Genomic DNA, 14,152 nt, shown 5'->3' with positions numbered 1-14,152 from the left:
TATGAATATAATCCCTTTTACCGCTAGTGAGTTGATCCACCAAAGCCTGGGCTGAACGAGTGGCTTCTTGCAACTTCCTGAACTTTTCTGGTTTTTCCCTGTCAATTGCCTCAAAAATGGCAGAAAGAATCACACAATAAACACCAATTAAACATTTTAAAAAGCATTGCTTAAAGTGTTTTTAGTAATTGCATTTTCATACACCTTTTAAAATATAACTATTACACTTTACTTAATTTAAACGATTTTAATATACTTATAGATTTTAATAGTTATACTTAATTATATTATTTTCTTCATAAGAAAATACTTAGTATACAATCACAATTAAGTTCAAAACTATTCTAATGTAATATAATACACTTTGCAGTCTAATATCTTCTCAGCACACATTACGACATGTACGAAACAGGTGAATCACTACAGAACATGTTAATGTTACCTACCAGCACTTTCTCATAGAGGTCTGCCACACTGCCCTCCTTACGGGAAACTGAGAACTCTGGATTTTGCAAAACAGCCTCTGACCGAGTCATAAAACTGTGAATTTCAGTGAAGTCCACATCAAATCTGCAGGGAAATCGATGGGAGAACAGCAAAACAAATGAGTTATTCTTGTTTGTTTGTTAGTCATTTGAATGTTTTTGGCATTGATTAGCATTGATTAGCATTTCGCTCCTCACTGCAGGCTTTGTGTTTCAGCATCATTTCTTAACTCAGGCTAGAAGTGGAGTTGAACTCATACAGGCTGTAAACGTGCTTACTTGGAGCATTTACACAACATAAATTCCCTTGAGAATTAAAGAATTTTAAAAAAAGCTAAATTTCACTTGATTTTCATGCAATATCTTATTTAGATAAATACACTAAGTTTTTGTATCATGCAAAAAAGACCAAGATGAACAGTCTTTTTTTAAGAATCAGACATGCTTCACACATGGTTTTATGACAACAAACTTGTACAGTATGATGTGTTTGTAAGTTTGACTTTTATCAGTAATTCTTTAACCTTAAAACTAGTCCTATAAAATGAAATATAATTATAACTAAAAGGATTACATTAGATCAAACTTTCAAAATATCAATGTTTATTCCACGACCCTACACAAGCGGATGGATAGATGTTGTTTGTTTATTGTTTATTATTCTGAAATGTATTTCTCCAAATTTTGAGTTTTGTGCCTTATATTTGTTGTGTATTAGCTTTGACACATCTATATCCTAACAGTGCATTGCAAAAAGTTGACAAAATTTACTTTCAGCAGATATACACATTTAAAATTCACACACACACACACACACACACACACACACACACACACACACACACACACACACACACACACACACACACACTTATTTCTGTCCAAACGAATACTCAAATGTCCCTTCCCCTAATTCTTACGGGCAGATAGCAAGTAGCAAATCATGTTCATAGTTGTGATGTAATTAAATCCTTATGAGCTCTTTAAAAAAAATGGACAAGCCCTTCAATATGTTCCACCTCAACTTTGTTTCAACCCATCAACACAGGATAAAAGTGTGCTTGTCATGGTGTCTTTTAAGAATAAACCACAGTCAGTACCACTGTGATTAAGAAAAAAAAAAAAAAACACACACACTAAGTTTCTCCTATTTCCGTTGGGTCCTTTATATTTAGTGACCTGTGATGAAATCAAGGTATGCAAGCTCACCTTTTCCTCAGTTCCGAATCAACGACAATCCGCTTCTTCTGAGGTGGAGGGGTAGACATGCCCTCCTTAGTATGCTTCACCATCTTTTTCTGGTTCGTGGTCACCTTGGTGACAGTTGCCATGGTTGTGTGCGTGTGCTCCGACTGGGATGTGGTGACAATAGTTGAAAACTAAGAGGGACAAAAGTTGTAAGACATGCATGTGTAAGTGTACAGAAGTCTGATTCTTGAGTGCACATGAAAGAGAGAGGGTGAGATACAGTGAGAGCGGTTTATTTATTCAGAGTGATTGCAGGGACATGCAGGGAAGCCATATCAAATTTTGAGTGAAATAGAAATAGATGGAACAGTATTGCGGAAAAGATGAGACACAGTAAATGGAATGGCATTAGTTTAACCACCTTGGTGCTGGTGAGCTGAAGCGACTGCACCAATTTGTCCCAGCGCTGAGCAAACCTTTCCAGCTTCGCCTCTAGTTTCCCAGCGGCCTCTTTGCTCTTAATGTTGGTCAACAGATCTTGAACGAGGGAGCAAAGCTTGTCCATTGTCTGCCTCTTCAACTCCAGGTCTGCTTTTAAAATCTGAAGAACGAAATTCCGCCGGCAATCTTTAAGTTATGAAATGCATTCCGGTTTTAAAGTCAGAATCTTAAAAAGAAAAACATAAACTACACAATATCTAAGAGAGGTCAGCCATTTAATGCTAGCTGGAAATTGTGTTGCATTATTAAATAGGCCTGATTTCAGACCCATTAAAAAGGATTTCAACATGAAATAGCATTTGAAACCTATTTTCCTTTTTTAATGTGATTTTTACATGTCATGCAGCATATTCAATAATGAAAAATCAAAATGCATGATTAACCATCAAGTCCTGATGAATAAAATCAAGCAAAGTAGGGTTGACTTTAATGTTTCAGTGAGTGTGGCCACTTACAGCAAGCTTCCTTAGGTTGGCAGCTACTTCATTTGGGTCATTTGTGCCACTTCTTTGGATAGACTGAACTAACTCCTCCTTTTGAGTCAGCCAAGAATCAAACAGCAGCTATAAAACAACGACAGCGGATTAAAGGGAGATTGTGAGATGTGTTCTGCACTGCTAGTTTTCCTGTTTCTTTTGAGCACTGGTGATGTTATCGTGCTGATTCTCTTGAGAAAAGAGGTCTTCAAAGCCTTTATGTTTCCCCAGACATGCTCTCATTATAGTCATTTAACAGGCAGCATTCAAAAGGCGTTTTCAGTGCTGCTAAATGCATTGTAAAAGCTTTTCCAAGCACGATCTGGAAGCACGATTCACTACCTGCTCCTCAGAGAAATGTTGCCAGCACAGTAGGATCTTTTGAAGGAGGATCCAACGCTCTTCAGTCCATTTGCAGATCGCTGCCCAGCGTTCCCCAAGGTTCTGTGTAGGTAACATAGGGGTGTTATGGAAGGCTGATCAAAGTAAAACAAAACATTATACCACAGTTATTGAGTCCAATCAACCAGGCAGACTTTAGGCCTGTAGTTACAGTTACAGAAAGTGTTTGGTTTTTGATAGTTTGATAGAATATTGATCCTAAGATTGGGGAAATCAAGTTGTGCATACAAATAAAACAACATTTACCAGGAGTTTTTCCTCCAAGGCCGCGGTGGCACCATCACCACTGTTCTCATCTACTACCACCACCATATGAGTCAGAGAGTTCACTCTCACTTGCTCCAGCTCCAGATCTTCCTGTAAGAGCTGTAGGGACAATTATGTCTTTACTTGTTTGTTTGTTTTTTGTATTAAAACTAACCACAAAAAAAAATTCCAGGACATACTTTTTGCTCTTCAATTTGACGCTTTATGTCATCAAGTTCAGGTCCTAAATGCTGTGCTCCCATTCTTTTAATCCGAGTTTCGGTCGTGTCCAGCCAATCAGAGAGCTGCTTTAGCTGCTGGTGCTGCAGGCCCATCAAAACTTCATGAAGCCTAGAAATGTTCCAAAACCTCAGTTATATAAGGATTTGTAAATAGCATAGGTTTAAATCTCTCTGTTAATATTCCTGGCTAAATAATGGCTCATCATGCAAACATGTGACCACCTGCTCTGTCGCTCCATGCTGGCCACACGCAGATGTTCCCAGCGAGAGTTGAGCAGATTCATCTGTTCCCGCACCTCCCTCTCTTCATCATCAGTCAGCTGCCCTCCAGACAATAACACACTTCCTGCTTTCAGTACCCGGCCCACGCTGCCCTGATGAGACGTTAACTCCACCATGTATCCCTGGACAATTACAGGGCAATGGTACAGTGAAGTACAGTGCAATGGTAAAACATTTACATTTAAACATTTCCCATCTTTAATTGACAAAATATAGAAGTAAAGTTATTATTTTATTGCAAAAAAAAAAAAAAGATGACGTATACTGAAGACGCATAACATGTAAAGAAACAAAAGCCAATGATCCCATTAGCTTTGCAAGAAACCAAACTTTTGATTCAAACCAACCTTTGATATGCGAATTGTAAAATTCAACATAATAATGTATATTAAATTATAATTTTTATACATTTTGCAAGGATGCATTAAATTAATCAAAAGTGACAAAGACTTTTACATTGTTACAAAATATTTCTATTCAAAGAATCCTGAAAAACAAAATGTATCACAAAAATATTAAGCAAGCACCATGGATTTCAACATTGATAAGAAGAAGAAATGTTTCTTGAGCAGCAAATCAGCATATTAGAATGATTCATGAAGGATCATGTGAAACTGAAGACTGGAGTAATGATGCTGAAAATTCAGCTTTGCCATCACAGGAATAAATTACATTTCAAAATATATTAAAATATAAAACTTTTTTTTAAATTGTAATACAATTTAACACAAGTTATTGTTTTTAAATGGCCTCAAACAGGCAACAACATTCACAGCAGAACTGTCAACAAACAAAAATGTGCTCGAAGCAATAAATCGCTTTAAGAACTTGTAACTTCTCATTGTTTCTTTGCACTGTCAACTAGAAAAAACTCTTTGCATATCTGCTTTGACACCTTCTCGCAATGACTTTTTTCACTCATTATATCCTGCCATTCTTTCAGTCATTAAATGTCTCCAGATAACTTTTCAATTCACACCCACGCAAGGCACAGTTTGATCCTTTGACTCCCAGACCAACCGTTCTAAAAGATGTTGGAATATGAACCTGAGGGTAAACACTCATAATACCATCTGTCATGAATGGAGAAATCTGATTTATTCAGAGACGGTAAACACAGGGGGCATACGCAGATCTGGATAATAATAACAGCCCACAACTTCATGGATAATATATCTCAGTCTTAAAACTTTCAGACAGTATCCTTCACCCCTTGGGTTCAAAGTTAGTTTGAAGAAATTAATCACCTGTCCGTATTCAGAGCCATTTCTATACGTCTCACACAAGTATAAAACATCAGTCTTATATTGACCAGATGTCAGATATGGAACAAACGTACCATGGAAGTGTCAACCGAAGTGCATTTCTTGGACAACGTAGATTTAAATTTTTAGACAAATAAAGTTTGAAATTTATAAGTAGTTTTTAGAGCAAACATAAAAAATGCATGAAGAACAACAGTATATTTTGGACAAAACTACTATTTATTTGCAGTGTTGGGTGTAATGCATTACTAAGTAATAATAACAACTGTAATTGAATTACTTTTCCCTTGAAAAAGTAAAGGAAAACTAATTTAATTACAGTAACTTCTGATGTAATTGCATTAAATAGTGTACAGACTATAGAACAATTCTATATTAAAAAATAGTTGATTTAAAATCAAAACTTAATGTCTTAAAATGTTTTTAATTTAACCATCTCCCTTTAAATATGTTTCATGTCTATCCCTGTATTGTTCAATTGGTCAAGATTGATATGGGATTTAGAAAGTTATTAGTAATTAGTAATAACGAATGCAATACTTTTTAGAGAGAGTAATTAGTCAAGTAATCTAATTACACTGTTGAAGATGAAATTAGAAGCTAGTAATTAAAGTTTTTTGAGTAACTTACCAAACACTGTTTACTTTTTAAATTAGACAAAACTAATGTTTAATTGCTGATTAATCCTAACATTTAAAGACACCAATACCTCAATAAGAGGTGTAAATGTTTAGTCTGGACTTGTGTTTCTCTGCATGCCCTTCAATCTTGTGCAAAGGTTGTATCATAAGACTCTGAGCTTATGTAGGAATCCAAAGCTGCCAAATGGCAGCTAAAGCTTAAGAAATCACATCAAATAAAATACAGCAAGCTTTAGCCTTTCCTGGAACATCTTCACCTCTATAGGCAATCGCTATACTCTGCTGATGCTAAAAAGACTTGGGGCATGGCAACATTGTCTTTTTTAGGTTGTAGTCCTCCAAGTTTTTGCTCTGAACTAGTAGACTAACATAATAGCTGTACACTTGTCCTTCTGGAAAGGTCCTACTTATACGCTTTGACATCATAATTGAGACATCATGTGGTTTTGGTATTGATTTGTTTCTCTTTTTCACCTACCAATAATAGTTGAACCATTTTTTAATGCAGCAAAAAAAAAAAAAAAGTTATTATGTGATACTTTGATGTCAATGTCAATGACACAAAATGCTAAACACTAAAATGCTAAACTAAATTGTAGTGTCAACATTCACAATTATTTAAATGTTGACCAATACCAATTTACAGCAATAACTTCCGCTATGATTTCTTTAAATTACACTTGGAAATTTGGAAGCCTTCAGAGAGTCCAAACAGTTTCCCACCATTTTGTTTATGTCCATGTGCCCATATCTTTCAAAATGATCCTTCCAGCATCCTAAGCGGCTGTTCACACAGAACGTGTTTTTCCATTCCACTGCGCTACTTTTCCATTGTTTTTCAATGCAAATGCGCTAGACGGACGTCTTTAACCACTGCACTCGTGTCTTTTGCAGCGTATCTCGCGCATGACACGGCAATTCTAAAAACGCGGTGCTCAAGTTAAGAGAAGTTCAACTTTTAAAAACGCATCTCTAGACCTTGCGCTTTTTTCCGTTCCACCAACCTGCGTCTTGCATTTTTAACAGCAAAAACGCATTCTGTGTAAACCAACCCAAAGGCAGCATTAAGAACATTTAAGTCACAATGTAACAAAAGCAGCGACATCTTCCGTGTTGATGAACATCCGAGGTAAATGGATTACCAAAAAAAAAAAAAAAAAAGTAGGGCGGGGACTTGGTTCTATCCAGTGCTTAATTTGTAAAGTGGGAGGTCCCGGAGCGCAGAGGGGGGGTGGATCCGGCGACTCAAAACCGGGGTTGGAGGTAACGGAACAAAAAAAAAAAAAAAAAAAAAAAAAAAAATTACACTGCCTACGTAGATTCTCTGCAGGGACAGTGCCAGAGAATTTTTAACGCATGCTGAGTGGGTGCTAGATCATTGACGGGGGAGCTGCGCAAAACTTGGCCACTAAATATTTAATATTCAGTTATGTTAATGATCACAATTAAAGTTTTAATTTTATTAAATTGAACAAGCGCAACATTCAGCATTCAATCAAATAGGCCTATTCTAAAAGATGTAGGCTATTATTAATAATAATGTTATTTCAACACAATATCTCGTTATTTCGAAATAATATGTGTGCGTGCATCTCTAAATCCGGTGACGCGTGTATTGATTTTTATTAATAAACAAGTGTTTTCTCTAAAAGTGTCGACTCGGCTGCAAAGATGAAGTTGACGATCGCCATCTCCGTGTGAACGCGCTTATAGAGAGAAATGCACATAAATAAGCCTAATGGATTACATAATTCAAAACAAAAAAAGAAAAAGGCTACTCTCTGATTATTTCGTTTAAAGACATTTCAAGCTTTGTGTATTTGATGTATTTGTCATGTCTGTGTGAGGCATACACTGAGTTTCGTTAAGTTAGGATGTGCTCTAGTTCACGTGCAATGCAAGTGAGCGCGCGGGCGCCTGCGTTATATTTGTTTCGTAGGCCTATTCATTAAATACAGGCAATTGGTTGATGAAAAATTGATTAAAATTAAAGTGAATTTCGTTTTGTATAAATTGTATCTTAAAGAAAGGGCTTTCTACAAAACAACTTGATGAAGTGGTCAAAATCATGTCTGACCCGCTCCATGTCTCATATTGCGCATCCTATCTTACTCGTCGTGCTGATACTTTTCATAAATCAACATAAATGGAAAAAAAAAACATAATAATATTTTAACAAATATGAAACTAAATGCGCTTTTTTAATGGCTACAACAGTAAAGTAGGCCTATACATAGCGTCTCTATTTGTACAAATTTCTGCACATTAATTTAATTCTGAATTTTGCACACACAAGTTGAAAGGCATTTGTTCAAATCAAGTTCACGGATAATTGTGCGTGCATTTATTAATCATTATGATACTAAAATCCTAACAAATAGGCTATGTACAAAAAAATCTGATGAGCCCATAATATGAACGCATTTACACGTTAAGCATTTTCCTTCCATAGAAAACCAAGAACGCTTAATGTGGCTTAATGCAGAATGTCCCCTTATTATGTCGAAATAACGAGATATTATGTCGACACTAGGCTACTGTGTCCACCGTGGTCTCCTTTTTGATCAGCAGAAACGATTTTTGCTTGTTTGGGATCTGACTGGTCAGCGTATTTGAAAAAGTTTAAGCAAACTTTCCTGTCTTTTTGACATTTTTCCCCTGAGTGAAACGATCGAGGCTAACAGCAATCTCAACTCGTACAACAAGCGCGCAAGTCATGTGTCACAAACATTGAACACTACACAAACAGTAATTTTATTTTTTTTCATTTAGGCAATTAATTTTATGAGGTGCCGGATCCAATAAAAAAGGTTCCGGATCCAATGTCGGAGGTGCCGGAACATGTTCCGGCGTGTTCCGGCTCAAATTAAGCCCTGGTTCTATCCACATCAGTTGTTGATTGGATGGAGCTTTCAGATTTTTTGGAGCTTTTTGAGGGGTGCAGTTTAAGTGAACTAAATGATTGGAAAAGTATGTTATTTAAGTATGTATATGAATTTTACGGGGTGGCTAATTCGTGCGAATTCAAACGACTACACTTGTACGAATTCGTACGATTTTTGCTAAATCGTACACATTTTGCGAGTTGCCCAATTCGTATGAATGACCTACCCCTGACCCCGCTACTAAACCTACCCATCACGTGGGTTTAGACATATAGTACGAATTAGCCACCTTTTAATCACCAGAATTGGTCATAAGATAGCGTTGGTTATTTCACTGGAAATATAGTTATGACATTCTGATAAAAATGAAGATACAGAATACATGATGATTCTGATACAAGCTCTAATTTAATGTTCAACATTGACATTTAAACCTAAATCCAGTTAGATATTCAAGTACACTAATCAAACTTACATTTTTTTTAGTATAGTAGGTACATTGAAATGTGAAAGTTAATGCTAAATTTCTCAAACAATACATCACCAGCCGGGAAAATCTCACCTGAGGTCGGCAGAATCATCAACATGCTCGTCTACTTTCACCTCAAAAGTTTTAAAAGACAAACAGGCGAATTACCTCATGGGTGTGAAACTGCTCTTTGACTTCTTCGACAAAAGAGGAGATGGGTGGCTGGGCTTGCAAGCCGTCCTCCGCGGAGAGCAGCCAGGTCAGGACCTCCTCCAGGGCACTCTGGTAGCTTTCCAGCTCATTTAGCCCCTGTGGCAGGGGACTGGGGGACGGTCGCAGTTCATCTGGCTTGTCTGGAGACTGCAGGCAGATAGACGGGAGACAAATGGGTTAGATGATGGAATGGATTTACAAATAATAAAGATATTGAGTTTTTTGTCTTTAAATCAAGGCTTGTCTAAAGAGCGTATTGGCAATGAGGCAGTAGGAGTGGTTGGCTAATCATGGGTACACACTATACGCTTGTCACTAATCCCCAAGAGTACTTTTGGCTGTTTCATCCTCAAAAGCGGGGTCTTTAAAGTTAGCCTTCTAATTTTCTTTTCCTGTTTGGGGAAATACCCTCTGCCCTTGTGTGTATTCAAGTGAAATGCACTAGCTGACTGATAATATCAGGGAGGCTTCAGATTGAATTTGAAGATTGTGAGGGGCCTCATGGTGATGAGTAATGACTTCGATTTTTTTAGGGGGGATTGTGGTGTTGCTCATATTCAAACAAATTCCTAACCACAAGTATTACATTTTGGTGCATAACTTCGTACAATTTGCGCTGTGGACAATAAAACCCTCAAATCACACAGCTTGTTGAGAAGAGATGTGCTATTTCTTTTCTAAACAACTTTTAACCTACAGTTTTCACCTGATGGACCATGAAACAGACTGACAGACTCATAGACTGACAGTAAAGGAGAGACTTGAGTCATATCTTAGTGACCAAAATATCTTTGGGGTGACTAACCACCTAGCAACTAAGATCACCAAAGCGATAAACTATACACACAGCAAGGCCTTGGAAGCCACCCATAACACAGAGAGTTTTGTACCAGTGTTATTTTAGTTTCATTTATATACTATTATATTATTTATTTAGATTTTGAATTAGCTTTATTTTTTATTTTTCAGTTTATATTTTATTTTATTTTTAGTAATTTTGTTATGTAATTTTGTTATGTGAAATTTCATTTTGTTAATTTTGTTATGTGAACGTTATTAAATTTGGCACACAGATAGAGAACGGTCTGAAAATTTGGAGTCTCTAAATTAATCGCTCTAGCACCACCAACTGTCCAAAGTTGCACTCACGTTTATGTTAATACCTTTTGAACCTTAAGCGCTAAAAACAAACAAATTAAAAAAAAATTGTCTCAAGACGATTCGATCCCTACATCATTTTCAATTATGAAAATGTTTCCACCATTTTGAAATTTTCGTGCCACCTAGTGGTCAGGTGATATGAAAAATGTAAGGCGCAGCATGGCGAGTCGAACGATATCCAATTTTCCCATATCGGCCATTTTTGGATGTCGGCTATTTAGAATTTTATCATAAAATGCTATATTTTGGCAACATGCCCTGAAGGTACTCAAAGTCAAGACAGTGCCAACTTGTGGTCCAAAGAAATAATGAATTTTCCAAAAATGCTAATAACTTTTGATTAAATTAGCCTATTGTAATGAATATTGTAATGTAGATTTCTTGGGTCATGCCGAGAACATAGATACCAATTTAGCCATAGTCAGCCAAATTTGTATTTTCTATCAAAACCTACTTTTTTTTAACTCCTCCTTGACCGGTTGTCAGTTTTTTTTTATCAAATTCGAGTCAGATCATCATCAGACAATGCCAGCAAAAATGTATGGAATTCATGTCGATAGACGAAACTGTTTTCGTATACCGCATCAACAAAGTTAATCACATGATGCCAAAACAATTCTGAGGCTGTATCTCTGCAATGCTTTGGCATTTCGACATCAAGCTTTGCACGTGTCATTGTCACCTAACTCTGACCATACCACATCAATTTGTTCACAGCGCCACCTATTGTTCGAAAGTGATAAACTAGTGACTATATTTATGATTTTTCAGGCATTTTGCCTAAAATCATCTTTATATGCCATTAATTTCTCATTGTTGCAGTTGGTCTAATGCTCCCAGCCATGGTGGCATGGTGGCATTTACTTTTCATTTGTTTATGTTCTTCATGTAATAATTATTATTTTATTTTATTTCAGATGTATTACAAATTAAAATTTGTAATACTTTTAGTTAACAATAACAACACTTAACAACACTGTGTTTTTCCATAGACAAGAACGACTCCCATTTTCCTATGAAAATGTAAAAAAATATTCAAAATGTAACATTTTGTCTAATTGTGGGAGTGTTCCATCAATTAGACAAAGTTGAATGGATTGATGGCTGGGAGTTGAAACAGGAAGTTAGTCAAACAGAGATTACGTTTGCAGATGAAAGTCTAAATTCACATATATTTTTTAATACTGCATGATAAACTAGATTTTTACATTTTCCTAAGAAAATGTGAGTGGTGTTCATAATGCTAGGACATTGAGTTTGGCTTGTTCCCATACTTAGTCAAAAGGGCCCACCAACAAGTCTCTCCCTCAGGTCCCTTCCTCATTGCAAATCTATGGAATTTTGTGTCAGTTTTATTGGCTGGAAGGCAAAAATCATAAATTCAATCAATAACTTGTGACAAGCTTTAGGAAGTGAAATGCGACACCACTGATATCAGTCGGAGGTTTTTGTAGACACAGCTGCAATGCCCGGCAACAAGGAGGAGACAGTAGTCAACAGAAACAAACCTGTGCGGTGAGAAACTTCCTCTGCTGTTCAGGCGTCTTGACGTAGGCAGCTTGAGTGAAGGCATAGCTTCTGAATCGAGGCTTATATGAGGGAGACGGGCTGCGAACATGACTCTGAGCCACACTGACTGTGATCTAAGAGAGGAACAGAAGACAAGAAAGACTGAAAAAAGCAAAACAAAAGCCACAGAGATGGATGGAAACAAAGAGGAGAGTTGAGTGATGGAGCGATGAGCTGGATATGGCAGTGAGAAGGACGATGAGGACGTTGGAATGCAGAGCGGCAAAATTAGATCACAAATTGCAGAACATAATTCAATGTCAGCTGGCAAAGTGTGTTGACAAGCTAGATGTGCATTCTACATCCTGAGAACGTCTAAAAACCTTTTTGAAACCAGAGAAGTCTAATGGTTTCATATTAGACGTATGTGGCGCCAGAGATAATGGGTCCATGCATTATGATTACAACATACCGTTATAAACTCTGTGTATTTATGAGTGTGTGTTCCTCTGACCTGCTGGGAGTAACGCTGTTGGGTTTGAAAGAGAAAGTGCTCCTCCTTGGTTACAGTAGCTCGAGGGAGGGTCTCCACCTCTTGTATGGCCTCCAAACTCACGCCATGGGGCAGCACTTGGAACAGGGAGGTGACATACATAATGATGGATTTCTTATCAGGATGAGCTGTAGCAACATCTGTGAAGGAGAAAAGAAATTTGAGTTTCCCATGCAAATTTCATTCTAAACTCCTAGAGGAGAAATTAGATAAATGTGAGAAGTTGAAGACCTGTGCAATGCTTTCCAATTAAAAGAATGTGTAAATAAATTGTATGTATACTATTTTTTTAAAGTTTTGGGTTGATAAGATTTTTAAATGTTCATGTAAGTCTCTTATGCTCACCAAAGTTGCACAATTTTACAATTTTAAACAACTTTTTAATACATTTTAAAATGTAATTTATTCCTGTGATGGCAAAGCTGAATTTTCAGCATCATTACTCCAGTCTTCGGTGTCATATGATCCTTCAGAAATATTCTAATATGCTGATTTGCTGCTCAAGAAACATTTCTTATTATTATCAATGTTGAAAACAGTTGTGCTGCTTAATATTTTTGAAAAATTTGTGTACGTTTTTTTCTAAATAAATTTATTTCTTAAAACAACATCAACTTACTGACACTAAACTGTGAAAATGTGTACATGAAGTGCTATAATTTAATTATATACATATACCAAACATATTTTTAATGGACAAATCCATATGAAACAAAAAAACTATCATACATATAATATATATTAGATCTTTGTCATAATATTTTCTTTGCTTTGGAAGTTTGGATATGTTAATAGAGAACAAGATATAAGTGGTACAACCTCAACTATGAGTTAAACCCCCATGGCATAAATTATGTGATGAAATTCTGTTTTAGATGTTGATGTAACAAGACATTTCCTCTCATCCAAAAAACTAAACCAAAAAAAGCCCTGTCTGTATTACTCAGAACAACTTCAAAGGCTAATGTGAACAAGAAGAAGAAAGGAGGAGGTCATACCCTCAGGGTCCAACAGTCGGTCGATGCCTAAACTCTTCTCTGCAACGTTGAAGGCATGATCCAGTCTCTCAATGGCATTATCCTGTTGCTCCACCACACTCCAGTTAAACAGCTCCGGCCTGACAAAAAAAAATGAAAGAAAAAAAATATTATAAGATAGTTAATAACTTACTTTTCTGTGCACATGCTTGAAATAGCTTAAAGCAGATCAAAACAGCTGGTTCATTACCCAAATGAACTACACGGGAAAAATAGAAAAACAATAAGCTTCAAAAATTGCTTCAGGCCAAGCTAGTATTCAACCATGCAGTTTAAGACCAATGAATATAAAACATTAATTTTAAATTTCATTAGACATGAAAGCATGATTTCTGTGATTTTCAATAAAAAGCACCCATAATATAACAGCACCTGTGGCTGTGGATGAGAGCATTGAAGGCAAAGCCATCCGTCCAGCAGCTGGAGAAGTTGACCACATTGATGTCTCTGTAGTTTTTAGTGGACTGCCTGACCCAACTTAACAGAATCTTTTCACTGTTGGTCTGCTGTAAGTCTGCCATGACATCTTTCATCACATCCTTAACCTGTGCGGTAAAAGGAGAGTATGTATACATATTTATCAGAACAGTGACGAAT

At 36.5% G+C, this 14,152-nt stretch overlaps 2 protein-coding genes across 5 annotated transcripts in view; one reads left to right on the top strand and one right to left on the bottom strand.

Annotated features, from left to right (window-relative positions):
• Positions 1-14,152, top strand: part of knstrn (kinetochore localized astrin (SPAG5) binding protein) — a 170,267-nt gene that overhangs the window by 116,484 nt on the left and 39,631 nt on the right. The window lies entirely within an intron of this gene.
• The window catches only part of dmd (dystrophin), a 110,209-nt gene that overhangs the window by 75,013 nt on the left and 21,044 nt on the right, over positions 1-14,152 (bottom strand). For all 4 annotated transcript variants that reach the window (XM_079896601.1, XM_079896600.1, XM_079896603.1 and 1 more), the window contains exons 6-19: positions 13,928-14,100; positions 13,517-13,635; positions 12,480-12,658; positions 11,965-12,099; positions 9,251-9,442; positions 3,763-3,944; positions 3,499-3,649; positions 3,299-3,418; positions 2,993-3,094; positions 2,630-2,737; positions 2,095-2,274; positions 1,695-1,864; positions 447-570; positions 22-109 (exon numbers count right to left, since the gene is read on the bottom strand). In XM_079896601.1, coding sequence (XP_079752727.1) covers positions 22-109; positions 447-570; positions 1,695-1,864; positions 2,095-2,274; positions 2,630-2,737; positions 2,993-3,094; positions 3,299-3,418; positions 3,499-3,649; positions 3,763-3,944; positions 9,251-9,442; positions 11,965-12,099; positions 12,480-12,658; positions 13,517-13,635; positions 13,928-14,100 — 2,023 coding nt within the window. The remainder of the gene's footprint in view (positions 1-21; positions 110-446; positions 571-1,694; positions 1,865-2,094; positions 2,275-2,629; positions 2,738-2,992; positions 3,095-3,298; positions 3,419-3,498; positions 3,650-3,762; positions 3,945-9,250; positions 9,443-11,964; positions 12,100-12,479; positions 12,659-13,516; positions 13,636-13,927; positions 14,101-14,152) is intronic.

The sequence above is a fragment of the Squalius cephalus genome, assembly GCF_949319135.1.
Source record: "Squalius cephalus genome assembly, chromosome: 2".
NCBI classification, from domain to species: domain Eukaryota; kingdom Metazoa; phylum Chordata; class Actinopteri; order Cypriniformes; family Leuciscidae; genus Squalius; species Squalius cephalus.
This window is presented reverse-complemented; position numbering and strand designations above follow the sequence as displayed.